This window comes from Lissotriton helveticus, chromosome 8 (genome assembly GCF_964261635.1).
Source record: "Lissotriton helveticus chromosome 8, aLisHel1.1, whole genome shotgun sequence".
NCBI lineage: Eukaryota > Metazoa > Chordata > Amphibia > Caudata > Salamandridae > Lissotriton > Lissotriton helveticus.
The window spans coordinates 477842149-477869578 of record NC_136069.1 but is presented as its reverse complement, the minus strand read 5'-3'; the positions used below and the strand labels follow the sequence as shown (position 1 = coordinate 477869578).

The 27430-nt window shown below is 44.4% G+C and overlaps 1 protein-coding gene across 3 annotated transcripts in view; it reads right to left on the bottom strand.

Moving 5' to 3' along the window:
• MTRF1 (mitochondrial translation release factor 1) overlaps positions 1–27430 on the bottom strand; it is a 215479-nt gene that overhangs the window by 59041 nt on the left and 129008 nt on the right. For all 3 annotated transcript variants that reach the window (XM_078657380.1, XM_078657382.1, XM_078657381.1), the window contains exons 4-6: positions 23320–23401; positions 22269–22376; positions 22015–22187 (exon numbers count right to left, since the gene is read on the bottom strand). In XM_078657380.1, the coding sequence (XP_078513506.1) occupies positions 22015–22187; positions 22269–22376; positions 23320–23401 (363 nt within the window). The remainder of the gene's footprint in view (positions 1–22014; positions 22188–22268; positions 22377–23319; positions 23402–27430) is intronic.

The following is a 27430-nucleotide window of genomic DNA, read 5'->3' as shown; positions in this document are numbered from 1 at the left end:
CAGGTACCTAGATAAACACACAACACCCACTCCACGAATTCATGTCCATAATTACTAAACTAAGCAATAGTAAACATATCTAACGGTGCATGTGTATACCGATCCACCCCAAAATACATTTTTTGCATTTGAAATTGCATATGCGAAATACACGAAAAATGAGTATAGGTACAGTATTTCAAGCAGAGTAATCATTCATAAAATAGGATGCATATTTATCAGCGGAATGATTTAGCGAAAATTACACATGAAAATGGCTCTTAATACAGAAAAGAAAAGTGCGAGACCATTTCATCACATATAAATACAGTTATTTGTAAATATGCTAGAGGCTGAGGTAATATATTGTCTCTAGAGTTCCTAAAAATAGAAGCTCTGTTCTCTAAGAATAGTTCTACTTTAAGCAGAGAATGAGTGCCAAAAAAAAGTAAATATTTTGGAATCGGGGAAAAAATTATTTCGTTTTTATGGGGAAGAAGTCAAAACAGTTCCAAATATTTCCAGAAGCTTTTGTTTTTCAAAGCTGAAGGCCAAATTCAGAGTTCAGGGAACGCTGAGTGCTCGTTTGCTTAAAAGGTATTCTTTTTGTTCAGGGGAGAACATCATTTCAGACAGACTTTCAAAAAAGCAGTTTACCGCTTCAGGTGAAAGTTCGACCAAGTTGGAAAATGCCGCAACTGTGCAGTCGTGAGAATGATTGCCATCATCGATGTATTGATCAGCATTGCTCACAGAAGGTCGTACCTGGTTGATGCTGCTCTCATCTTGCACTTCACTACCCTTTAATCGCAGTGGTGAAGTTTCCACAAATGCCGTCATCAGGATAGGTAACTGCTGGGGACAACACGATGCATGAGCCGTTACTGGACTTAGCAAAGTATCTGTATCCAATGGTACTCCTGATTGTAGTGTGAGACAGATGTCTAACACGCATTCTTCTCCGCACAGCATACATCTTAACACAGGTAAGATACAATTCTGCCAGATGGGTCTGAATGAAAGAAACCAGGTCATATTCAGATCTGTTAGCCGGGCTAATCCAAGGACTTTAGTTATGCGGTCCTGATAGCATATAGCTAGGATCGTTTCTTCCATTGTTGCTGGAGTCTTGTCTGTGACATGGCTTGCCATAACGAAGCAGGAGTATCAAAAATAAAATGCCTGCTACGAGTCCCAACAGGAGTGGAAGGCCGCCAAAGATCGAATGGAAAAAATTAGGAAAGATGCCCAGGACTGCTTTGAAGGGTGTCAACAGTCCCGAAAAAATTGTCTTAAATACACTCGGGATACCATTCGTATCTGAAATGTTTAAGATTTGGTTTAGCATTTCTGCGAAGTGTAAGGGGCAATTTGTTGATAAAAGGTCATGTATCTCTGCCGTTGTCCTTGCAACTTGGAGATCATACGTTTCTTTTGATGACGTCAAGGGCACAGGCGTCTGTAGAAGAACAGACTTCATTCTGCTTAAAGTATCAATTCGAATAGAAGAGATTTTCAAACTGGGCCAGTTTCCCTCCCTGTCTGGCGTGTCGTTCGGATACAATACTTGCATACAACAAGTGACCATGGACGAAACGCTTACTAGATAAGCTTTTCCTGGCACCAAGCCACAACATCTGTGGTCCACTATTAGAACGTAGCTCCCGTTCGAAAGCCGTCTAAAGAATGGCTCTATTCGAGTTGCAGGTGTGCCAAGCTGGTGACATGAAAGGTTATTTGAAGTCCCCTCACAGGCCCCATGTAGATTTATACCCTGACACAGAAGTATACCACTTAGTGATTTTTCACAATTATTGCCATTAAGAAATACATTCTGTCCTTTTTCACTATAACATGTGTGTGTGTAAAGTAATTTCCATGATGACTTAATGTATCCTTTACCCAACCTTTCATACTGGCCTGCCTGTATATACTTTTGGCAGTATCGGAATTGGAAAGTTGTTATCGGAATAGTTATTATTCTGTGTATTATCCATTCAATGACAGGTCGTTCTGACATTGTCAATGGTAATCTCTCAAGTTTTTCAATGTTCAGAATTGTATATTCCGCTCCTTTTTGTGCCAAGCTGATTTGTGTATCAGTAAGGTTAAAGATAGAGAACAGTGACGTTGTGTTGATTAAACGCCAAGGCACGTAGCCTGAACGCAGATTTTGTAACGTCCAGCCAAGCTGTACAATAGAACGCAATTGGGACTGACCATGTTGTAACATTAGTAAGTCCTGCTCTATTATATCGATTGCAGATGATACAATACTGTCCAGTGAATATATTCTGGAGGGCAGAGTCATTAACCCATTGTCCACAACAGAAAGTGATTTTTCCAAATTAAGACGGTCAATTTCCCATATTTTCTCTGCTGTTTCAATTTGAGTTTCTTTCCATGCTTCGTTATAAGCTGCATATATAGAGGCCGCTATGAAACGTTTTTGACGCTGTTTGCGTGGTACCATAATGAAATCACGCAAGTCAGCACCTTCTTTAAGTAAAGTTAAGTGTTGCTTAATTTCTGCCAGTGTGGATGTCTGTAGCCATTCAAGGCAGAGTTTTGCTACACTGTATGTTGTTACTATCCCTGGATGTTGTCTCTGGGAGTATCTTGGGTCTGGCCTGGTCAATTTGAACCCCTGTATTTTGTTCAGGAATCTATCTTGACAGTTATTTGTGTCTGTGGGCCAGATCAACCATTTTTTCCAATCAGGATGTGTTCTGTTTTGGTTTAAAATATGGGATACGTCTATCTCAACATCTGTAGTGCTATTACTGTCAGGTGTTGGCTTTGGAATAGACGGTTTGTTTAAGTCTTTAATTTTGGCTAGGCCAAGACAGGTTGTTTGTTGAATTGTGTCATACAAAAATATAATTTGTTCTGGGATCATGCAGGCTCTGAATAATGATTCTATACTTTGGACTTGCCAATCTCTGGTACCCCAGATGGTTTTTGTTTCAATGTTATTTTTCCAAAAATCAAAACCAAATGTATTCATTTTTTCAAAAAATGTTTCTGAATAGAATAATTTAGTGTTTGTCAGCATGGTTTTCATTCCTGTTCTATTTAACAGTTTGAAATAAAATGTTTCTGCATCACTTGTGTTAAACCCTGAGAAGTATGGGAATTTATCATAAAATGTTTTTGAACTACCTTTTGGTGGAGTTGCACAATGTTCCCATTGATTATAATTTAAAACATTTGTAGGTTGAGCAGATTTATGCAAATAATGGTTAGCATAGTGATTGTAGCAATACATCTGTTCATAATTTGATGAACCCTGTAAATAATCATGTTCTGTAAATTTTGCTGGCATAACTAAGTCTGACATCATATCATTAATACTTTCAAAGTCCCAATCATCAGAGAATGTGCTCGGTTTTACAAAGTCACTTAATGAAACCTTAAATTGATGAGGATACTTCAAGAGCTCGACCGGGCCATATATTTCGTAATCTGTTTTGTCCCATGCTACCCCACCAGGTATCGGATTGGCTGTGAAGTTGACTGCAGAAAGTTCTCTTTTCTCGATGTGTGAAGACTTGTGTGGCTTTAGGACCAGGTTGATATTCTGGCTTGCTGTGTCCATTGTTATATATTTTCCCTCAATGAAGTGTCCCAAGCATAGCTTTGTTGCATAGTCCTTGTTGATTCACTGTAGGTTTATCAAATGTGATTAGTCTCTCAGTTTGAACCTCTTGATTTGTAGCAAACTTTGGTGTTCTGTTATTTCTTGGGAGTCCACTTGGCCTACTACTTATTATAGGCCACATGATTGTGGTTTAAGCAGGTCGATGGATACAACTCGGTTCTCCTTTTTACCAGCAAGGGGCGGTAGTACAACTGATCGTGTTCCGTTGACAGCTAAGACAGGTACTGCTTTTCTGTAAGAAGGCCCAAATTCCTTCTTCACCGCGATTTTCTCTCTGACCAGATCCCCAATCTTTGGAATCCAGACAGGCCTTGCTGGGACAGGTGGTTTCTCTACAGTGGCTGTTGGCTGTTGTTTCAACTTTATGTTGCTCAGGTCTTTTCTTGTTTCATTTAAGTCCTGTAAAATAGCCAAACGATCTTTGATATCAAAGCATTTTCTTTCTACCACTGAAGTCTGACTATCGAGGTCCTGGATATGCATTCTAGTCCCGAACAATAGTTTGTACGGGCTGAAACCTTTTAGAGAATTTCTTGGCAGATTGTTAAGACTACGTTGGACACTTATTAAATGTTTGACCCACCCAACCCCCGAACCTAATACCTTTGCCGTTATAGATTGCTTTATGTCTCGTTTTTTTCTTTCCACAATCCCGTTTCCCTCAGGATGGAAGGGACAAGAATACCGCAATGCAATGCCCAAGCTGGACATGGCCTCCTTTTAAGCTCGAGAGCTAAAAGCAGGACCCTGGTCAGAGTGTAGCATGCCAATTGCATCTATGCCGCTATAGACTCGCAAATCTTTTATAACAGTTCAGACGTCAGCCGAGAGCTGGGGTCTATATTTTAAGTGAAACTAATCTCTTTAATAATATTAATGGGACGCATTTTTACTGGGTATTTCTTATTGATATTCTTGTGATATCTAAAAGAAGGGCAACGGTAATACTCCGGGCAGTTCGCCACTGCGATCTCTGTTGCAGTTTTGACAGTAAAATGCAAATTTGTAGTTTTGCGGGCTCATTCCCTGCCACCAGTATATTGATTGTAATTCTCTCAGGGATTTCAAGATCCCTCGATGCCCTAGAACTTCACTCATGTGTGCGTCTGCTATTAATAAGTTTCTCCTGTTCGTGTTTGGAATTACCCTATCCCCCACTCCAGGGATTTGAGCAAAAGGAACGGAGTTTGCATCGATTATGTATGTATAATTGAGTGGATAGTTGACAGGTAGCGCTGCACAGTCGCCTTTTGAAGACGTTTTTACCGCCAGCATCGTTTCCCCGTCTATGTATTTATCTGAACGCTTTTTTGTAGCTACGGAAGCCGGTTTAGTCGCTTCCGCTGTGGCTGTCTCAGCCAATGAATTCCCTGTAACGTGAACGCCATCACGTTCATGACTCAATGAATGTATCACGTGAGTCTTTGGTAGTTCTTTCTGTAAAAGAACTTCTTGTTCCCAAAGCGATTTTTGCTTTATTGTGGCACCTGTGTCATCTTTGTAACCGTTTTGAACCCATTTCTGCAAGTCTTTATTGTATGATTTGACGCAGTAATATGAATCGCACACTATTAGTGTCGGGAATTCGCGATCGGCATTATCTAGCGCCATTTTTAAAGCTATTACTTCAGTTTGTTGTTCTGAATTGTGCTCTACAGAGTGTGATATTGTTACCAGAGGTCTCAATTTACCTCCGCGCCACACGTATTTAACAATCTCGCATGTGGCGTTATAGGCTTGTTTTCCACAAACTGAGGGTTGTGCATATCCGTCTGTATATATTACACAGGCGTACTGTTGTATGGGCAGAATGTCGATTGACAGAGGATATTCTCTTTCATATTCTAGATTTTTTAATCTTTTCAAGTTTGGACCAAAATAGTATTTCACTTTGTCTGTAGCAAGAGAATTTTCCCATTGTATCCATTTTGGATTTAATGCCACGGTAGTTAAATTACATGGGCTTGTTAATGCCTCAAAGGCTGATTCTGCTGTTATAACAGTAATCCGTCTGCCTTCGGCTTGGTCTCTTTCTTTTGCTACAGCTGTTTGAACCGCATGTACAATGTTTTCCTTAATACTGAATGTTTTTTCAGCTTCTGTGTACAAATGTGATTTGTATGCTATTGGTACCGTTTCTCCCTCATTAGAGGTTAGGTATGTGAATCCGCATCTTCCTAGGATGACCCGGATCACAAGGTTGCGTGTGTTATCGCGTGTTTACAATTTTGTTTTAGCTAACATGTCTGTTTGCAATGATCTCAAAATTTCTGTGTGTTTTTGAGTCCAATTGATTGTTTTAAAATCTGGTTTTATTAGTTCATAGAGAGGTTTAACCCTCTCTGCATAATTTAGAATGTAAGTTCTTACGAAATTCAGGAAACCTAGAATTGATTGTAAGGTTTTCAGCGTTCTTGGTGCTTGGATTACAGCACATTTCTCTAAGAAATTGTCTGCCAGGCTTTTGCCTTCACTTGATAATTCATATCCTAAAAACAGGACAGTTAGATGGGCAATTCGTGACTTTTATAAGTTGAATTTGTAACCCTCTGCTGCGAACCCAAGTATTATGGTGTTCACTCTTTTCAAGTGAGTATCCAAGTCATCATCTGTTAGATAGATGTCATCGACATAAGATAATGCCTCATCATCATACATTTGTAGTAACTCTGTTACTCTTGCTGAGAATAATCCTGGGCTGTTCTTGAACCCCTGTGGGAGTCGACAGAATTTTTTCTGCGAGCCCATTATTGAGAAAGCGGTCAAATACCTGCTTTCAGGTGCTATGTTTTGACAAAAGAATCCATTAGAGCTGTCTAATGTTGTTTTGCATTTTTTGCGCACGATGTTATTCATTAGTGCTGCACTATGTGAGTTTTGTACTGCAAAAGTTTTGCAACATGAGTTTAAATGTCTGTAGTCCAAAACTAGACGATATGAATCGTCTGGCTTGGAGACAGGAAACAAAGGATTGTTCATTTGTGAGGTGCAAGTTTCAATCACCCCCTGGTATTCAAGTTGATCTAAGATCTCCCTGACCTGTTTTTTAGCTTCTTGCTTAATTGGGTACTGCCTCTGTGCAGTTGGTTGACATGTTATCTGGATTTTGTGAGGAGGAGAGTCCTCATCCCATCCAACATGGTTTTTATATAATGCAGGAGCTTGGGCTACTGCCCACTTTCTTGCAAGTGTATATTTTTATGAATTGGAATGTGATTTGAGAAGGCAGGCATAATCATTTCTTCGCCATGAGGGCACTCTCTGACAAACTCTGGTGGCCAGCCTTTTTCAGCTAAAAGGATGTCATAGCCTTTGGAGAGGTTATCCCAAAATAGACCCCTTATTTTCCTAGTCTTATCTCCCTCTATACGTAATGTTATTTCGTATATTTTATGAGGTTTGCTAACTCTGGTATCTGCAGTTTCCACTTGAATGTATTCATTCGTGTCCACTGTCTCCAGATAATTCATCAGGATCTTGCAAGCTATGCTCACTTCTGCTGCGCTGTCTAGCATGGTCTGAGCCCACTCTCCGTTTTTCAGCTGTGTCCTCAGGATCCTCTGCATGTTTGATTACTTTAATACTGGCTACCTTCTTTTTTGGAAATTGTAATTTTTTACTTTGTTGAGCAGGTTCCTTGTCTTTGGACTTGACGTGCTCGTCCCTGTGTTCAGACCGTCCTCTTCTTTCCGATTTCTGCGAGGAAGTCTGAAAAGATCGAGAGGGACGTCTATCAATATCTTGATATCTATCAGGTTTCTTCAAATTATCCCTATTTCTAAGGTTGTATATTTTCTCAGAGGGCTCCCTCTGGGGAGACTTGTGTCCTTGGTCCGGAGATCTTTCTCTCCGCCGAGGAGACCTTCTTCTGGACTGGAATCTTTTTTCTTTGGGAGTGGATTGTTTATTTCCATCCCAGCTCTTTTTTGGAGTGTTTAGATTATTTTTAATAAATATTTTTTCAGGATTTTCAGTTAGTTGGGGTTTTACTGGTTTCCCACCCAAACTATCTCTTCCTAGTTCTTCATAGGATTTTTCTATGATTCTGGCAAGTTCAAATGGTTGTTCTGCTATATCTGTTTCTTTCAGTTTCTGGAGGAATGTTATATCCTCCGTTGCCAATTGAACCAACTCTCTATATGCCTTTGTTTATTCTTTTATTTTAACTAAGAGTTCTTCGCTTGACATTTTATCAATGTCTGGATGTGGTGTGTAGCTGGCTAGAACCGGCCACGTTGCTCCTGGTCTACCTAGTGGACCGAGCCTGGTGATGTGATTATTATGTTTTAGGGCGCCTTTAAACCAGAGCAGGTGCTCTTGGTATTTTAATGGGATTTACACCTCCTCGAAAGGGGTGTAGTCATCCGGAGGTTTCTCTATTTTGTAATAGTGGAACTCACGTGTGACAGCGTTTGCTGCTGGAAAGTTTATCCATGAATAGAATACCTCTGTCTGCCGATATTCATGTGCCTCAATTACGAATATGACTGTACCACCTCTCGATGTTAGTCCATTTTCTATAAGTTTAATAGTTATAGTTTTTCTTATGTTGACCAGGATGAGTATTGCATCCGGGTCTGTCTGCAGGAGACTTGTGTCATCCGCTAGGAGTTGAGCTGCTATTCTAGCTGCCTCCCTTTCTTCTTCACTTTCTGACATTTTACTGGCAGAAAGGTTTTTGTTTGCAGATCAAGTTTCAAGGAAACAAAGATTAGGTGCACAATATTTTGGAACACTGTATCCTTCAACGTTGAATAAACCAAAAACTATACATAGAAATCTCTTCCTACTAAGTTCCGGCAGATTTTTAACATTTGACCCACTCCAGACGTCTTTGGAGTATTTACGGGAGAAAGGGTCTGTGTGAAAAAGCACGACTGAGTTACTCTAACGTCTTGCGTTAGATTTATCGCCTTACCAAACGTTGGGCGCCATGTAGTGTAGTTCCTATAGTCCCAATAGGCTCTGCGCATTGGAATAATATCTTCAGTAGTGTAGACGTAGGACTGAGGTTAACTAGGTCTCTACTGACTATATTAGACTTAAGTTTTTTGCCAGCTAGCTCAGAGTTCACTAGAAACTTTCTCGAATAAGCGAGGAGGAGTTTAACCTCCCTGGATAGACAAGAAGGGATTTAGTTTCTGACAACCATAAAACATGACAACTTTGCTCTCCCTGAATAAGAGTATATCTCTAGAGTCGTGTGAAAACAAAAGACAGCTATTTCACTCAGTCATTAAGTGCGTACTTAGTTTCACCAGATTGCAGAGAAAAAGAGAGACGGGCGTTTTCAATAAAAGGTGTTATTTATTGAGCAGTCTCTTTCCTCATACAAGAGAAATGAATTGCTACAATTGCAATACTTATAGTAAAGTAAAGTGCATACAGTAAAAGCAGGATTATGAAATAGTACTGTAAAAGCATTGATATGGTTTCTTAGCCATATGATACTTTAAAATGGATAAAATAGATACATACATATATACATTGACTAATCGTACTCAACTGGTGCTTCTAACTACGCCTACCCCGGTGTACCTGACCTAAGCCTAATACGTGGGAAGGAGTAAGTAAGTAGCAGTTTAAGTTAAGTTTGTTTTGCCAAGAATCTGACTCAAGAATTCTCTGTAAGGGTTTAGTCAGTTCAGTACCTGGGTATTAGAAGGCAGGAGGGCTGGTATCTCTCTCTCAGGACTCGGTATCCCAGTCATCCGCAAGGGTAAGCTGGAAACGCCGGAGGCTGGATTTCTCGGCAAGAGAAAAGACAGCGTCTTTCTCAGCGCGTCAAAAGGGAGGGGCAGCGTCCGTGGGCTCTCGCATCAGCTGGGCTCTCGGGCAAGTAGTAGCTGCTCCAGATTCATCACCACCGTGTGTTTGCTTAAGGCAACGTTGGTATATTTATACCTGAAAGGTGCCGGGTTTGACGTAAGGCTGGACATAAGACGTCAATAAAGATGTCACTAAGAACTGGTCGTTCTTACAGTGCTTTGCAGGAGTTCTCGGACGAAATCAAAACAAAGCAGCGGGGATTTCCCAGGTTGCTGGAGGCTTGGATTTGTTTAAGAACTCGGTGTGCTTTCTAGGGGGCTGGAGGAATAGTGCTTGCTTAATGTGACAGCATGCGCTATGACTGAATTGTGAAAAGGGTTTCTATGCCGTTGTAGGGATATTATTGATTTATAACCGGACAAGGGCAAAGAATAGGAATATCGATTCAGGTACCTAGATAAACACACTACAGAACTGAACTTTCTGCAACTTCTTTGTTTGAGTTTCTCTTTTCAAGAAGTTTCAGGAACAGCAAAGACTTCACCTTCCTCTGGGTACCACCCCTGGAACTGCGTGTCTCAGTTGCCACAGAGGGAAACCGCCACCTGACACTACCACCAAGACCGCCGGCGGTTCCATGACCTGAAGGCACCACAGAGGGCATCGCCGCACTTCGCACCACAACCCTAGTCTCACCGACGATGCAACCGCCGCCACCGAACCGCTGCTTGCACCACGATCTGTGGGCACCACACTCCGCACCACCTCGCTTTACTCCACCACCCTGGTCTCACCGCCGCCGCCGTTGCCAGCCGACATCACCGCCGTGGTCTACACTGTGGTCCGGGGGCACCGCTCGTAAGCTACATGAAGCACAGCCCTGTCCTACACTGCAGCCGCGGCCCACCGACGACAGCCCCATCAACCGCGATCTTCTACAGCCGCTGTTGCTTGCACCGTGACCGTCAGCACCGCGATAAGGACAGCCCAGCTTCGCACCATAACCCTGGTCTCGCCGACACTGCTGGACAACCACCACCGAACCGCTGCCTGCACCACGACCTGAGAGTACCGCACGCTGCACCACACCGCTTCACACCACAGCCTCGACGACCGCCGCAGTTGGTCGAAACAAAAGGTACTATTTACAAGTCTTCTGACACCGATGCCAGTCCGCACCGACGCGGTTGAGCGAAACTGTTGGATTTGGTAGTTTTCAGCACAGCGGAAGCACTGGACAGAGCTACTGACTTCAAGGAACTGCATTTTTAAGGTTATTCTTGCAAAGTGCATATTTGGATTATTGTATGTTGGATAAGATTTGGTCTTTTTTTACACAGATAAATATTGGATTTTTTTCTAAACTGGTGTGGTGGCCTTTTGCAGTATTTTAACTGTATTACTGTTGGATGTGGAAATACTTTACACACTGCCTCTGAGATAAGCCTGACTGTCGTGCTCAGCTACCAAGGGGGTGAGCAGGGGTTATTTCAGTAGTGTATCACCCTTATCCTGACTAGGAAGAAGGGTCCCTACTTAGTCCATTTTTGACCATTTGCTATGGCATCCCGAAAATGCTTTGAAAAGTCCTCCCTCTTCTCCCATTCCAGGCAAGAAAAAGCATGATTCAGGCCCTTACCCTGTCACGGCTGGATTACGGGAATGCGATTTACTTGGGTGCTCCAACTGCAACCCTCCCCAAACTCCAGAGTATACAAAATTGGGCAGCCAGACTTCTTCTGGGTACTCCTAAACATCAATCAGCCAAATCTGCTTTGAACTTCTTCCAAGGCTTCCCTCTAGGGAGAGAGTCAACTTCAAGGCGCTGTGCATTGTTCACAAGTCACTAGCCGCAAAGGGTCCCGCCATTAACCACACCACCATCCATCCCTATCGGGCTAACAGACGTCTTCGTTCAGATGACTTGAACTTGGTTACTGTCCCCAGGATTAAGAAAGCCAGAAGTGAAGGCCGGCTATTCTCATATAATGCGGCCAGGCTTTGGAACTCCCTTCCACCCCACATTTCAAAGTAACCTAATCATTTGGCTTTCCGCAAACTGTTAAAGACTTGGCTATTCCCTTAGCCTGGTTAGTCTCCTTACCGTCTGCTGCTACCTAGCGCTGGGATGCCTCCGGGTAGCCATGCGCTCTATAAATGCATCTTTCATTTCATTTCATCTTGTCATTTGTTTGAAACTTGAACTTTCTATTGCATCAAGCCTGAGTCAATAGCATCATCAGCTGCATCCCTGGAAGCAGCCTTTGATGAGGAAAGGTGGGAAACCTACACCGAAAAGTAATTAAAGGCTATTTGCAAAAACCTTAAAGTCTAAATCAGAGGCCTCACCAGAAAAGTAGAGCTACAAAAGGTGCTGAAGGCCTGGGTAGCAGAAACACATGCTAGTGAGCAATCTGGAGATCTTGGTATGGAGGCGGAGGAGTCTATTCCAAGGGTTGATGTGCTTTTGGGAAGGGGGCACCCCCAGGTATGGCAGCAGTGGCTTGTCCACAGAGGAGCTGGAGGACAAGTGAAGGCAAGGAGAGATGCAATAGAGCTGGAGAGGCTCAAGTTGGTGATGGAAGAGAAAAGGATGATGATAGACTATGAGATTAGGGTAAAGGAGCTGGATCAGAGGAGTAGATCCAGCACAGATGGTGGCAGCAATTCCTCAGTGCACTCAGAGAGGATAGTACACAGTCCTAAAAATGTAGTACAAGAAGGGTGATAATATCCAGAGATGGTTTCAGGGTTATGAGGCAGCTATACATATGAATGGGGTTCCTGAAAAGAATTGGGGAGAAGGATTGTGGCCTCATTAAGACCTTCCGTGCTCATGACGAGCTCAGCTCGTCATGAGGCACGGTTGCGATGTGCTCATGACGAGCTGAGCTCGTCACAACCGTCGCAACGCTTGCACGCGGGGATAATTTCCCTGCTGTGCTGAACGTTTGAAAACGGGCGTGGTCATGATGAGCTCTGCTCGTCATGAGCACAGCGTGACGAGCCGAGCTTGTCACAAGCACGGTGGCGCTGCGCGCGCCCCCCTTGCCCCCACACCGCAGGGGAATTAGCCCCGCAGTGAAGGGGTTAACCAGTAGAATGCAGGGACACCTTAGGGGCTTTGGGTAGGGGGCAGAACCTCCCCTACGCAGACAAGAAGGAGGCCCTTCTCACCAGGTATTGTCTCACTCCTGACAAGTACAGGGATCGGTTTAGGTCCAGTTGGAAAACTGATGCACACACTTGGTTGGAATCTGTAGATTCTTTTTGTAGGTCACTGGATGGTTGGGTGAGGGGCAGTAATGTGACAGATTTTCAGCGGCTCTACAATTTGATTGCATGGGAGCACTTGTCTAATCTATGTTTTGCAGAGCTGCGCCAGCACTTGACTGATAGTAAGCTCACTGACCCCAGGAAGCTTGCTATTGAGGCGGACTGCTGGGTAAGTACCAGGGTCCACAAGAAGGTTATGGGGGAGACTCCGCCAAAGATGTGCTGGGTCCCCAGCTGAAGAGTGGTGGGACAAGGGTAAAGCTCAGGAGTTCTCCAAAGGGCTCTAAACGAATACCCAGGGTAAAGGTTCCCACCCACAGGAGATATGAAACCAGGGGTCTATTCTAGGAAGCCTGCAGGGCCCAGCCCCCGCAAATGCTATGCCTGTGAGCAGGTAGGTCACTTGAAGGAGGATCCCAATTGCACCAAAAAGGCACAGCGACCCACCGGTTGGCTGCCCAAGGTGTTGGCTAGTGTAGCGCTTGGGGAGGGGGGTACCCAGAGGAGGGTGGGGATCCCACAGAAATGACCCTTGTCTCACCAGGGGACAGTAAGATGGTTCCAGGAAACTAGGTGCCTGCAAACACTAAGAAGTACAGCACCTGGGTGACCATCAATGGGAGAAGTGTAGAGGCTCTAAGAGATACTGGAACCAGTGTGACCTCAGCCCGGGGCATTCCACCAAGAAGTTGCTGTGGACAACTCAGAGCACCAGTGTATGGTGGTGCAGGTTCGCTTTGAATGTGTGTGGGGGGTCTCAGGTACCTTGAGGGTGGTTGTGAGACCTACCATGCCTGTCGATTGTCTGCCAGTTAATGACCTGGAGCAGTCCCTTGTGGAAGGATGTGGAGCTCAGATCTCACTTGAAGATGCTTGGGTTGCCAGAGTGGGCATGCATTACCCGTGAGGGTGATCAGAAGTCTGAGAAAGTGGACCAGGTGCCTGCCAAGCGAAAGGGCAGTGGGCGAGGGAAACTTGCCCCTGAAGTTCCCACGGTCCGGGAGGAGTCTGAACTTGAGGGGGGACACCCAGGTACCTACAGGGAAGCAAGTGGCTGAACTAGGGGACTAATCTGAGCTGACCCATTGGCAGCAAGAAGGTGGTCCCACCAGGGAAGAATTCTCAGGGAGCAGGAGGAATGCCCTTCTCTAGAGGGTTTACGGTAACAGGCTGCAAACCAGGCAGCTGGTGATCAGTCTGGATCACACTGGATCTACTGGGAGAATGGTCTCCTGTACAGCAAGCCTAAGGTCGCGGAGCCTGGGTCAGCCCAATTCTGGTGATACCCCATCGCTTCAGGACCTTCCTACTGGGTCTGGCTCACGACGTGCATTTGGCAGGATATTCGGGGCAGGACAAGACCTTTGACAGGATTGTCACCCACTTTGTTTGGCCCCAAATGCAAACATAGTCAGATGCACATTGTAGGTCTTGCCAAACTTGCCAGGCAAGAATGGTAAGAGTGGGAGGAAGTGTAAAGCTCCTCTCCAACTTTTTCTGGTTGTTGGCACTCCTTTTGAGAGGATTGGGATGGACATTGTTGGGCCACTGAACCTCAAGACAGCCATGGGGAACAGGTATATCCTGGTCTTGGTGGACCATGCCACCCAGTACCCAGAAGCTATTCCTCTCAGAAAACCAACGGGGTCAGTGGTGTGCTGAGCGTTAATGGGGATATTTTCCCGCCTGTTATATTATGTTAAAATAGATTTATAGAGCGCACAGCTACTCAGTAGAGTATCCCAGTGCTAAGACAGAAACAGACCAATGCAGGGGGAGAAAAGAGAGAAAAAGATAACCCAAAGAAGAGTAGACGGTTATATTGTTTGTTGGAACAGCCAGGTTTTCAGTTGTTTCCTGAAGGCGAGCAGGTTAGTGACTTGCCTAAGTGGAAAAAGCAGCTTATTCCAAAGTCCAGCCACTTACACTTGAAAGGAGCGACCGCCTTTGCGGGCTCTATGATACTTAGGGGTGACCATAAGATGTTGATGGGCAGATCTAAGAGATCTGCCAGGTACGTAAAAAGAGACTCTTCTGCAGAAGTACTTTGCTCCCATACCATGCAGGGCCTTGAAAGCCAGGACCAGAGCTTTGAAGCAAATTCTGCTGCGGACCGGTAACCAGTGCAGATTCTTAAGGTGGAGGGAAGTCCGATCTCTAGGCCCAAGACTCAGAACAGCCCTGGCTGCCGTGTTCTGCACTACTTGCAATCTGTTGAGTAAGAACTCCGGGAAACCCAGATAGAGGACGTTGGCATAGTCCAACCTGGTGATAAGGGCCTGAATGACCATTTTTCTATGCGCGGTCTGTAATAGAAATAAAAACCTCCGGAGCACCTTCAGGAGACCGAAACAGGTCCTGGCTGCCGACTGAACCTAAGATACCATATAAAGGGCGTCATCCATTTTTACTCCCAGGTTCTTTACAGTCCTGACTGCAGCCTGGGGAGGAGACATGTCTTGGGGCCACCATTGTTTCCACGTGTCCAACGGGGGGATGCCGAAGAAAATGATTTCAGACTTGTCTGTGTTACATTTCAGATGGTTATGTTTGAACCAGGCAAAAGTTTCTTTCAGGCACTTGTTGATCTTCTCCCCGTTGAACTCCTCTCCCTTCCTGCAGGTGAACAGCAGTTGAGTGTCATCGGCATACAATATTATTGCAACCTCATTCTCTTCAGCCAGGGTAGCTAGGGGGGCCATGTACAGATTAAAAAGTACAGGGCTCAGAATAGAGCCCTGTGGCACACCCACACTCAAAGGTGGGGTTCCTCAGAGAGGTGGTATCTGACCAGGGTACCTAATTTCATATCAAAGTATATGACATCCCTATGGGAGTAGTGTGGTGTAACTTATAAGTTCACCACTCCTTACCAACCCCAAGGTAAAGGGTTAGTAGAAAGGTTCAACCAAACCCTAAAAGGCATGATCAAGGGTCTAACAGAACACTTGAGGCATAAGTGGGACATCCTCTTACCATGCCTTCTCTGCATATAGGGAGGGACCACAGGACTCTTTAGGGTTCAGTCCCTTTGAGCTAATATATGGGCACCCTGTGAGAGGACCTCTCAGTTTGGTCAAGGAAGGCTGGGAAACAGCTCCCGGGAAAACTCCAGGATGTATTTAGCTACATGCTGGCCTTCAGGAACCAAACTTCCCGCTTCAGGACACTCGTTCAGGCAATCCTAGAAGCAAGCCAGGAGGAGATGAAATGCTGGTATGACCATAACGCCACTCTGGCAGAGTTTCAGCCTGGCCGGAAAATGTGGGTTATGGCCTCAGAGGAGCTTTGTGCTTTGCAGGACAAATGGAATGGGCCTTTTGAGGTGGGGGAGCGCAAAAGTAACATCTGCAGGCTCCCAGGAACCCTTTGAGGGTCCTCCATGTGAACCGCCTCAAACCGCACTTTGTGAGGTCCGAAGTGAGAATGCTCTTGGCGACACATGATGGGGTCGAGAAGGAGAGTTAACCTCTTCCTGACCTCCTGTCCACCAAGGAGCATGATTGGTCAGTGGAAGGTGTGATCCTCTCCCCTACACTGACCCCAGAACAGCACAGTGACTGTCACCACTTGTTGGGGTAGTTTCCCACCCTGTTCTCCATGACCCCAGGTGTCACCCATTGGTGGACCCATGTTGCGTACACTGGGTACAGTCTTCTTGTGAAGCACAAGATTTACAGACTGACGACAGGGTCAGAGCTAGCATCAATGAGGAGTCTCTAAGATGCTTGCGTTAAGGGTGATTGAGCCCTCCAACAGTCCTTGGGCCAGCCCTGTGGTTTTGGTCCCAAAGACTGCTGCACCCGGTGTCACTCCTGAACTGCGGTTCTCTGTGGACTACCTCAATGCCGTCACAAGGACTGACGGAGACCACATCCCCAGAGCTGATGAGCTTAAAGATCGGTTGGGAGCTGCCAAGTTCCTCAGCACGTTTGATCTAATGTCTGGGTCCTGACAGATTGCCTTAACCGATGGGGCCAGGGAGAGGCCAGCATTCTCAACCCCAGAGAGGCACTACCAATTCCAGGTGATGCCCTTTGGATTGAAGAGTGCCCCTGCAACATTTCAGAGATTGGTCAACCAGGTTTTGGCTGGACTGGAGAGTTTCAGTGCCGCCTACCTAGACAACATTGCAGTGTTCAGATCCAGCTGGGAACATCACTTGCAACATCTCTGGAAAGTGTTGAAGACTCTGCAGAAGGCATGCCTCACGATCAAGGCCAATACGTGCCTGATTGGGCCGGGCTCTAAGGTGTACTCAGGGCACCAGGTAGGTGCCCCTACAGCCTAAAATTGACACCATTCTGGCTTGGGAACCCCTCCAAGACCCAGACAGATGTGAGAGCCTTTTTAGGTCTCACAGGTTACTATAGGAGATTTGTCAAGGGCTATGGCACCATTGTTGCCCGCTAAACTGAGCTGACTTTCAGGAAGCAGCCCAAGAAGGTGATTTGGACTGATGCCTGCCAGACAGCTTTAAATGCCCTGAAGGCAGCCATGTGCACAGCGCCTGTGCTCCTGGCTCCTGACTTCTCCAAGGAATTTGTAGTGCAGACTGAAGCTTCAGAGACTAGTGTGGGAGCGGTGCTCTCACACCTGAACAAAGAGGGCCTAGACTAGCAGGTAGTCATCCGTAGCAGGAGACTTCATCCCAGGAACAGAGGTGGAGTGCCATCGAGCAAGAAGCTTTTGCTGTGGTCTGGGCACTGAAGAAGCAAAGACCATACCTGTTTAGGACTCCCTTCCGAGTTCATACAGACCACAGGCCCTTCACAAGGTTAATGCAGACAAGGGGTGACAACCCAAAACTGTTGAGGTGGTCCATCTCCCTACAGGGACTGGACTTTAAGGTGGAACACTGCCCTGGCACAGAACACGCCAAAGCTGATGGTCTGTCCAGGTACTTCCACCTTAGTGAAGAGAACTCCTAGGCGGTCGGTAGTTCTGCCTACTTTCAGCTAGAGGGGAAATGTATTAGACCTGGCAGCTGTTGGTATGTTTCCCCCGTCTTTTTGCTTTCTGACCTCCTGGTTTTGACTCTGTTTTTGCTGGTTTAGTATCTCATTGCTGTTCAATGTTAAAGTGCAAGTGCTCCTACTGTATATTATGATATGGATTGGTGTTTCCATGATTGGCATGTTTGATTTACTGGTACGTCCCTCGTAAGGTGCACTGAGAGTGCCAAGGCCTTTAAATCAAATGCCACAAGAGTTCCTGTAGCACTGATTGTGCTGGTTTAGTGTATCTGCGCACTTTCTCACTGCTCTTCAGTATTAAGGAGCAAGTGCTCTTACTGTAAATTATGTTATGGATTGGTGTTTCTATTATTGGCATGTTTGATTTACTCGTACGTCTCTAGTAAGGTGCACTGAGAGTGCCAGGGCCTGTAAATCGAATGCTACTAGTGGGCCATCAGCACTGATTGTGCCACCCACAGAAGTAGCCCTGTAAAGGTATCTTAGACCTGCCACTACAGTGTCTGCTCGCAGATTTTACTGCCATGTCGACTTGGCAAGTGCACCAACCTGCCAAGCCCTAATCTTCCCTTTTATTAAATGTAAGTCACCTCTAAGGCAGACTCATCGTACCCCTATGGGCAGGGTGCAGTGTATGTGAAAGATAGGACATGCACAGCGATATGTGACAAGTCCTGATAGTGAAATACAGTGTATTTCGTTTTTCACCATTGGAAGGCTATTTGTCCCATAGAATATAAAGGGAGATACTTTGTAACATCTTACAAGCAAGTATAACTTCCCATTGGTACAAGATAGAGAAAGGGAGTTTAGTTCGCCTGAACTCAGAATGTAAAAATGCATCTTTTAGTAAAGATGATTTTTATGCTGTGTGTTTGAAAATACCACTCTTAGAAAGTGGGCATTTTCTTGCTTAACCATCCTGTGTGCCTCTCTTGGGTTGTGGATTGACTGTCTGGCATTGACGTGACAGGGGCTGGGGATGTGCATTCACTGCAGATAGCCAATGGGGGGGGGTGAGGTGTGTCCTGCCTTTCCTGGATGGGTCAGGGCTAGGGCTAGGCTGAATAGACCTGGGCTGCATTTAGAGTAGTGGGAGGAGGTTTGCTTGCACCTGAATAGGCCTGGTCTGCCTTACACAATGCTGGCTCCACCTCCTGCAAGGAAGCTGGGCCTGAGAGGACAGAACTGGTTTGGACTAAGCAGAGAGACTGGTTGCCACAAGAGAACAGAGAGAAATGTGGTATCAATATTGGGGCCCATACCCCAGAACTTTAGAACTCTTTTTGATTCAGAAACCTGCCAAGAAGAAGAGCTGGAGAAGCTGTGAGGAGGAACTACCACTTTGCTGTGTGCTTTCCTGTGTTGGCCTGCAATAGCTGCTTCTGTCTTGGGCAGACAAAAGGCTGGACTGAACTTTCTGCAACTTCTCACTGGGTACCGCCTCTGGAACCGTGTGTCTCAGTTGCCACAGAGGGAAATCACAACCTGACACCGCCGTTAAGACTACCGGTGGTTCTGTGATCAGAAGGTACTGCAGAGGGCACCGCTGCACTGCGCCCGCAACCCTGGTCCCACAGACGATGATGACCGCCGCTACCACCGAGCCGTTGCTTGCACCGTGACCTGTAGGTACCGCACTACGCACCGCCTCACTTCACTCCGCCGCCCTGGTCTCACCGTGACGCCATTGCCAGCTGGCAACTGTGGCCTACACCATGGTCTGGGGGCACCGCGCGTATGCTACACGGAGCACCACCCCGTCCCGCACCGCAGCTGCGGTCCACCGATGCCAGCCCCATCGATATTCGACGGACGCTGCCACTTGCACTTTGACCGTCACCGCGACGAGCACCTCCCTGCTTTGCACCGCAGCCCTGGTCTCTCTGACGCCGCTGAACTCGCACCGCGCTGCTGACTGCACCGCGACCTGAGATCACCACACACCACTCTGCTTCACACCGCAGCCTCGATGACCTCCGCTGCCAGCCCACGCCGCCATGGTCGGTCAGAGCAAAAAGTACTGCTTTACAAGTCTTCTGATACAGACACTGGTCCACATCGACATGGTCGACCGCAACCGTTGGATTTGGTTATTTGCAGAAACCGACTTAAAAGAAATACATTTTTAAGGTTATTCTTGCAAAGTGCATATTTTGATTATTGTATGTTGGATTTTTATCGTTTTGGTCTTGTTTTACATCGATAAATATTGGATATTTTCTAGACTGGTGTGGTGTCTTTTTGTAGTGTTTTCACTGTATTACTGTTGGTTATGTGGAAATGCTTTACACACTGCCTCTGAGATAAGCATGACTGCTCGTGCCAAGCTACCAAGGAGGTGAGCAGGTGTTATTTCAGTAGTGTATCACCTTATCCTGACTAGAAAGATGGGTCACTATTTGGACTGGGTAACAACCTGCCAACAACAGACCCCCATTTCTAACAAGGTCCATAAGTAATCTCACACCTCGAAGGTCATGATAAAGCTAGCAGTTGCTGCACTTACCGCTGGGCTATGTGAGACCTTGACACCAGATATGCTGTTTCTCTAGTTAAATTAAAAAGGCACAAACAAAGTGAGCTAGTCCTGCCCACCAACAATGGTATATATAACCAGGCAGCTATAGTGTGTATCGGGTGCACTAATGTCATGTCAGTTATGACTCTTGGGTCACTGACAACAGTGAAGACGTACGTATAGAGAGCACAGGAGAGAAATCAAAGTAACTTTGTGTTGGGAGGGAGTGTTCATAGGACACAAGGGACACGTGGGGGATGTTTAATTTGAATTCAAAAGATAGGTCAGCCCTAAACTAAGGGTGGTAATAGATTCACCTCTCCAAGTCTCACATAATGTTTAACTTAAAAAGGTTTCAAATCTGGCATAAAAATGTGAAGTCTGTGTAGAGATGTTAACCATTCTCAATCCTGTCTTCTGTTGCCAGATCTCAAATTAATTTATCCTTGGATTCATTCAACCTGAAATAGTGATACCAACAAAGGTACAATGGAAGTCTGTTTTCTTTTTATTTTTTTTACCCGTTTTGTAAAGCTCAATAGTGGCTACAACATAGCACTACAATAAGACAGGACAACTTACCATGCATATATAGAATTGTTTCCAAATTGGTTATCTGTGCTGCATTTTTTCTTCCAAATGCAGCCAACATGGCATGTTCTGAAGAAAATGTGCATTTGATCTTGAAAAGTTTGTCATAAGCACCTCAGAGAAAGGGAATATGCTAAATTACAATGGAGTGACCAAATGACAAATGATAAGGCCTATACTTAATTTTTACAGGCATCTAATAATCTAGCCCCCTTGGTTTTTACACAAGTTAAAGGTAAGTATCACAATTATAAAATCTTTGACGGACGACTGAAAGTTGCAATTTCATATAGCCATATAAGAATATGCATATTGAATGCTTAGAGTCCTGTCGCTAACAGCACTAAAAGGCTGAATTGTTTCGCATCCAATGGCCATTGTGCACAAAATGAGCAGCAGTCTTCTACTTTAGATATTGAATCCTCCGGTCCCACTGGTTCACAGTTACAGAAATTGTAGGAAACAACTCAAACCTTTTCCCAAAATTATTGAGGTTGCTTCCAAGTGGTTAGGAAAACAATGGACAGTGCAATATATAGATTGGAGCCTTGGGAAAAATAACATGCATTCTCAAGAAGTGTCTGGACAAGGGGGTCGTTGATAGATCTTGATTCACATTTTTTGGTTAGGGAATCTAACAGTTTACAACCAGTCTTTGGGAATTATGGATACCTCCTAAAGGTAAGGAATTCATGCAGACTCCAATTGCTCAGTCCGAGGGGAATGACATTACAGAATGTGCCTCATTTAGCATAGGAAGAAATCATTCTTCTCTTTAAATTTGGGAATTTGCAAATCAGAAGTGATATGCATCCTGAATCAAAATAACAGTCCATTGTATTGTAGTTGAGCTGTTAAACACATCCAACAAAAATGGAAAACATTTGAAGCAGATCAATACCAGTACACAGACAAGTCAGGTATAGCTGTAGGTTTGAAAAATGGCCATATGGCCCTATCAGAAATTAAGATCGTTCAGAGTATGCAAATTGGAGGCTAGGACAAAAAACAAAAGAATTGCTGATCTCAATCTGCATGCCTTGACCGCAACCATAGACGTCCACTCAACATCATTGCATTTTGTCTCCTAACAGGGCAATTTGCATCTGATTTTTTGCGGTGATACATATGAAGGCATCATAACATATACATTGAATTGCTTTATTTTTTGTTGCAAAATTCACAAGCTCCTGAATTGCAACCCCCCGCCCCCCTCCATTTTCTGATGTGGTTTAGTTTACCTCGTCCGGTCTAGGAAGCACAATGACTGTCATCGTCCCAGTATGAATTCGCTGCATCCTGGACGACAATCCAACTTCAGGAATTCGCTGCACCCGGTGAGTCCCAGCTTCGTATTTTAAAAACTTGTAGACACTTTCTCCAGAAATACATGCAGATGCGTGGTGCAAGCCACCTGCAAAACACAATTCATTGTAAACAAAGAAGCATTACATCTTTGGGGGACAAGCAACTGCAGTTTGTTCTTGTTCCTTACCTATTTCTGCTGTTGTATAATTTAAAACTTCAAAGACCCAAGACTTATAGTTGGCATAGTTCTCATACATCTCAAAAACTTCCTTTGTAAACTGTTGACAAATGTCACCTATAAAACATAAGATGTTTAAGCACATATTGGTAAATATTATGACATAAAAAAACATTTCATGTAACATCTTCATAGATCCAACAAGGTTTGTTTTGAACTGATGATTCTCTATTGCAGACCTATTGAGGGGTCGTAGAAAGCCCTTGAGCTGCATGCAGTGTCATTTGTGTAGATGTGCCATTTGATGATTGGCTAATGTGAGTGGGTTATCTGGCCTCCTCCCACTCAGGTGGTTGAGTACCGGCGTGGAAGAAGGCAAATACAGTATAGCAATGACTGGTCGAGTAGCAAGGTGATTTGCCTCAGCCAATGGGTCAGTCGAAGACTGTCCTACTGGGCTGAAATATGGGAGCCTGTCCGGAGAAAGATACATTTCGCTTAAATAGGTGTGAGGGATTCGAATGTGAAAGTAGGAATGTTCTTGAGAGTAAGTTGTTCTGCACAGTACCGATTTTAAGAGGTTCCCATAGATGCCATGCATGTGGGAGAACCAGAAAGAATGGTTCCTTATTGTTAACTCTAGAGACACAGGCTCTAAACCACCTCAGATAACAGGTCACTAGGGGTGACAAGATCAGAATGGGCAAATGGAAGGCAATAACAGAGAAAATTAGACAATCCAACGCAAAATGTAGTAATTATTAACTAGAGGACTAGTCACATTTCCATTAGATGCTGCCTTTTATGACTCTCACTCATGGGTTCCAATAATAATACCTGGGACTCTAGTAATTAACATGATGACATTACCTAGTGCAAAACAGCAATGGGGACCTAAACGGCAACCTTGCCACTAAAGATACATGTGCTTAGCCCCTCTAAGAACAGAATGTGCACTTGAGGGTTCTTCTGTAACTTTCTACCTCCTTCATGTACACATTACAACTAATGAAAGTAAACAACCAATATTAGTTATTGTTCGGCTGCTTTTTTAACCAACCTCCAGTAGTTCTTCCCGCTGTCACCTCCAATATGACATCGCTGTCATCATACTTATCCTGTGGGACAAGAATTCGAATTAGCTGAAAAAGGAAAGAGAAAAAAACCCATTACATAGCGGTATGTAATGTTAATAATTGCTGGATTACAAACAGATATTTTATGTCTACTGGACAACTTCATAATTAGTTCTGCAATGTTTAGAATTCTCTCTAAATGTAAAGAATGTCCTTGTGTCACTGTACTATAGCCATATTACAAGCAAGCCTCAATAAAATGGCCACTAAAGAGAAATCACAGAAAAACCTATCCACAAGAAAGGATGAACAGAAGATATGGTTAAATGCTCTAAATTAGGAAGACAACCTCTTTAAAGAAGGCTACATCATGATGCAGTGAAAGTCTACTTTTGCTCCTAGAAACAAGCTACACCTCCAATCACTCGCTGATGAGTCTTTGCCTTGGAAACCCCGTACAGCACTCGGCTGCCATTTGGTTCGGTTTGCGCTATATATTAATGCTGTATATATGCACACATACATACATCTGATAACAAACAGCTCACTTCAAATTTTGGCACCAACAAAGATTTGGCTCCCAGCTAGCAGGACAATAGGTCCGTATCAAGACGGACTAACGAATATCAACGTTTTACATCGCCAAACAAAGAGGACCCAGACTCTGTCAGAAGACGCACAGCTGCTATCACAGTGGCCAAATCCAACCAAGTAGACATCACTATTCAGCACTTATCAGAACACCAAAAGGATCAAGCTCATGCGCTCAGTCGATTACTATCAGACTTCCACTACTGATCGCTCTACCAGGATTAAGTGGACTACATCTTCCATAAGTGGGGCCATCCCACACTGGACATGTTTGCCACCCTGAAGAACAAGAAATGCTACTACAGCAGCAGCAGGTTTTGCCAACCAGGAACTAAGGGCAATGCCTTCTCAATCAAAGGGTCCAACATCTTTGCTTACACTTTCTTCAGTTTACCCAGAACCCTGAGGTAGGGAAATGTGGATGGCTGTTCCCAGAATCTCTTTGCCATGACGTGTCCATGACACCACTGGTACCGCAATCGTCTGAGACTATCTGCTCTTACAACAATACCACTAAAAATCCACCCCAGGCGTCTCTCCAATAATAACAGACGTATACTCCATACTCAACATCAATTCCCTGAACCCGACAACCTTGTGTCTTACTTTCTAGAGTTTGGTCATTTGTGTAAGCACTCTATAATGAAAAAGCCAAGGTCCATCAACTTTCGGACTGAAGGGTGAGCCCCCGGAGCATCATCCAATATCAACAGGTAGACTGTCAAGAGGACCCATATGTTCTTGGGCCGTGACGGTTCAGGCAGCTCTTCAACAAATATTTCCAATTATTCTTTGCAATGCACCAAGTCGGATATCCACTGTTGTTTTGTGGGGGCCCTTCCTTTCCTCCATCATATTGCCCTTATCTTGTGGTGAGCCGTAGCGCCATTACTGCAAATTTTCAAGTTGCAAGCTGTATGCGCTTCACTAAGACCAGAAGTCACACTAGTGGCTGGTGAGTCACCTTTTCCAAGATCAGGATTGACAATATATCTGTGACAAGACTCCAAAATCGGTGTATTTTAGGGCATTCACATACCAACTCTATGAAATGTGCCTCTGCTGCCCCACATCTCGCACACCATGCACTGTCTCAGCCCGCATTTATATAGCTTTGCAGAGGTGTGGCAGAATTGGTGTATATATTTTAAATGTATTATGCACAAATTACAATTGGAGTATGGGAGCAGCAAAATTCCCAGACTGCCTCTGACATGGGCAGGTGAAATGTTTTATTCCATCGTTTCAACACAGCTGTTTGGATTATTGCAACTTCACTTTTCATTGAGTTAGAGGATGTTGTCATTAGTCGTAGAGGTTAGCAGTATATTGAGTGAGCGAAGGGACTGGGGTTTTTTAGGGAACCAGGAGAATGTTGCTCGGAGTATGCAATTTATAAAGACTAGCAGTGGAGTATGATGTTGTGTTTGGGATACCCCCCAACTTAATAAACGTGCCTTCCGGGTATATGTTTTTCATCCGTTGCAAATTTGCCTTTCCCAGGATCTTAAACGCCTTTTCTTTGGATGTAATAGATAGCTACGGGTAATATGGCAGCGGCGAGCACAGTAGCTCCATCTTAGTATGTGATGCCGTGCAGCTTTCTTGGTGACTTTCAATATGTGAGTCAGGAGTGCTGTCAATGATGTCAGGGGTATACTGTCTCTCTACACTGCTATGTGTGGTAGATACATAAAGGGGTGATACCAGTACTGGGCAAACTGCGCTTGAAAGCATAGATAGTATAATTCTAAAGGAAGTACCTGCTATTTCACTCTGGGCTGTTTGCCCGTGCAAGCCATTGTGATAAGCAGGTTTCTTAGTGTCTTAAAGAAATGCTGCCTTAAAATGATATTAATGTTTGTGCAGGTACATGAATTTGGGCAATATTATCATTCTCATAATGGGCTATTATGTTCACCATAAACAATGGCAATTTAGACCATTTCTGTACTTGATCTTCTAGCTTAGTCAGTCCTATACCATAGTTTTCTTTTAAGACTATCTCTGAGTACTTGTTGACCCAGATTCGCAAATACTTTATCGAGTTCTCGCTCCACGTTAAGAGGAATTCCATATCACATTACTTGGTTGTTGGGGTTAATGGAAATCTGAGGGATATGTACCAATTTAGAAGGGGAGACATCGGTTAGTTCGCATGCGATACATCGCATGCCATTACAACGCGTTCATTACAACAACTGCGTTGTTACATCGCATACGATTACATCGCATGTTGTTACAACGGATTGCTGTAGGGGGCAGAAGGTGTTAGATTTACAATCCAACACCTTCCCTGCTGTTTCACAAACTGGAGTAGGAATAGTAAACTATACTATTTGTAAGTCTAGCGTGCCCCTTACAGCAAGTCGCTGTAACAACTTGCGATGTAATCGTATGCGATGTAACAACAACGCATTCATTACAACAACTGCGTTGTTACATCGCATACGATTACATCGCATGTTGTTACAACGGATTGCTGTAGGGGGCAGAAGGTGTTGGATTTACAATCCAACACCTTCCCCGCTGTTTCACAAACTGGAGAAGAAATAGTAAATTATACTATTTTTAAGTCTAGCGCGCCCCTTACAGCAAGTCGCTGTAACAACTTAGATGTAATCGTATGCGATGTAACAATGCGGTCGTTGTAACGACCACGTTGTAATGGCATGCGATGCATCGCGTGCAAAATAATGTCATATATTCATTTATAAGCAATCCAAAATATCCTCCAAATTGTATGCATTCTCGTATAATTGGTCCAAGATTGCTGCCTGGATTATTGACATATAAAAACATGTTATTTACATATATGGATACAACTAGCTGGCGAACTTGAAATCAGAGGCAGAGTATTGTTGGTGTATTACTCAGGTCAAGCTAATGGATCAAGAGCTAACGTGAAGAGTGTAAGAGACAGGGGCAGCCCTGCTTAGTGCCTATTTGTATCACGATGGGGTTAGATGTGCACCCGTTTGCACGTACATGTGCCGATGGATTTGTTTACAGTAGTCTAATCCATTCTAAGAAAGTAGGGGGCATTCCCATTCTCTGCAGCACAGTAAAAATATATTTTCATTCCAGGGAGTTGAACGCCTTGGTGGCATCTAGCAATACAGCTGTGGCGTCAAGTTAAGGATTGTGTCGATGGAGGAGAGCAAATATAGTGCGTAGACTGTGTGTTGAGGAGTGATCTTGCACAAACCCAGATTGGTCTGGCAACCCTAGATTTTGAGAGGAGAGACGACAGTGTATTCATTATTATTTTGGAGAGTATGTTTGCGTCAGTGTTTAAGAGTGACAGGGGCCTGTATGACTCACATTGTTCAGCAGAGTTTTTAGGTTTGAGGATTGTGATTATATAAGTGCTTCTCTGAGCGATGGGGGAAGAATATGCTTTTTTTGTGCTTACTCATATGCTGCTTGTAGGTGGTGCAAAAGGAGAGAAGTGAACTCTGTACAAAATTGGCTCGGAAGGCCAACGAGGCCTGGAGACTTGCT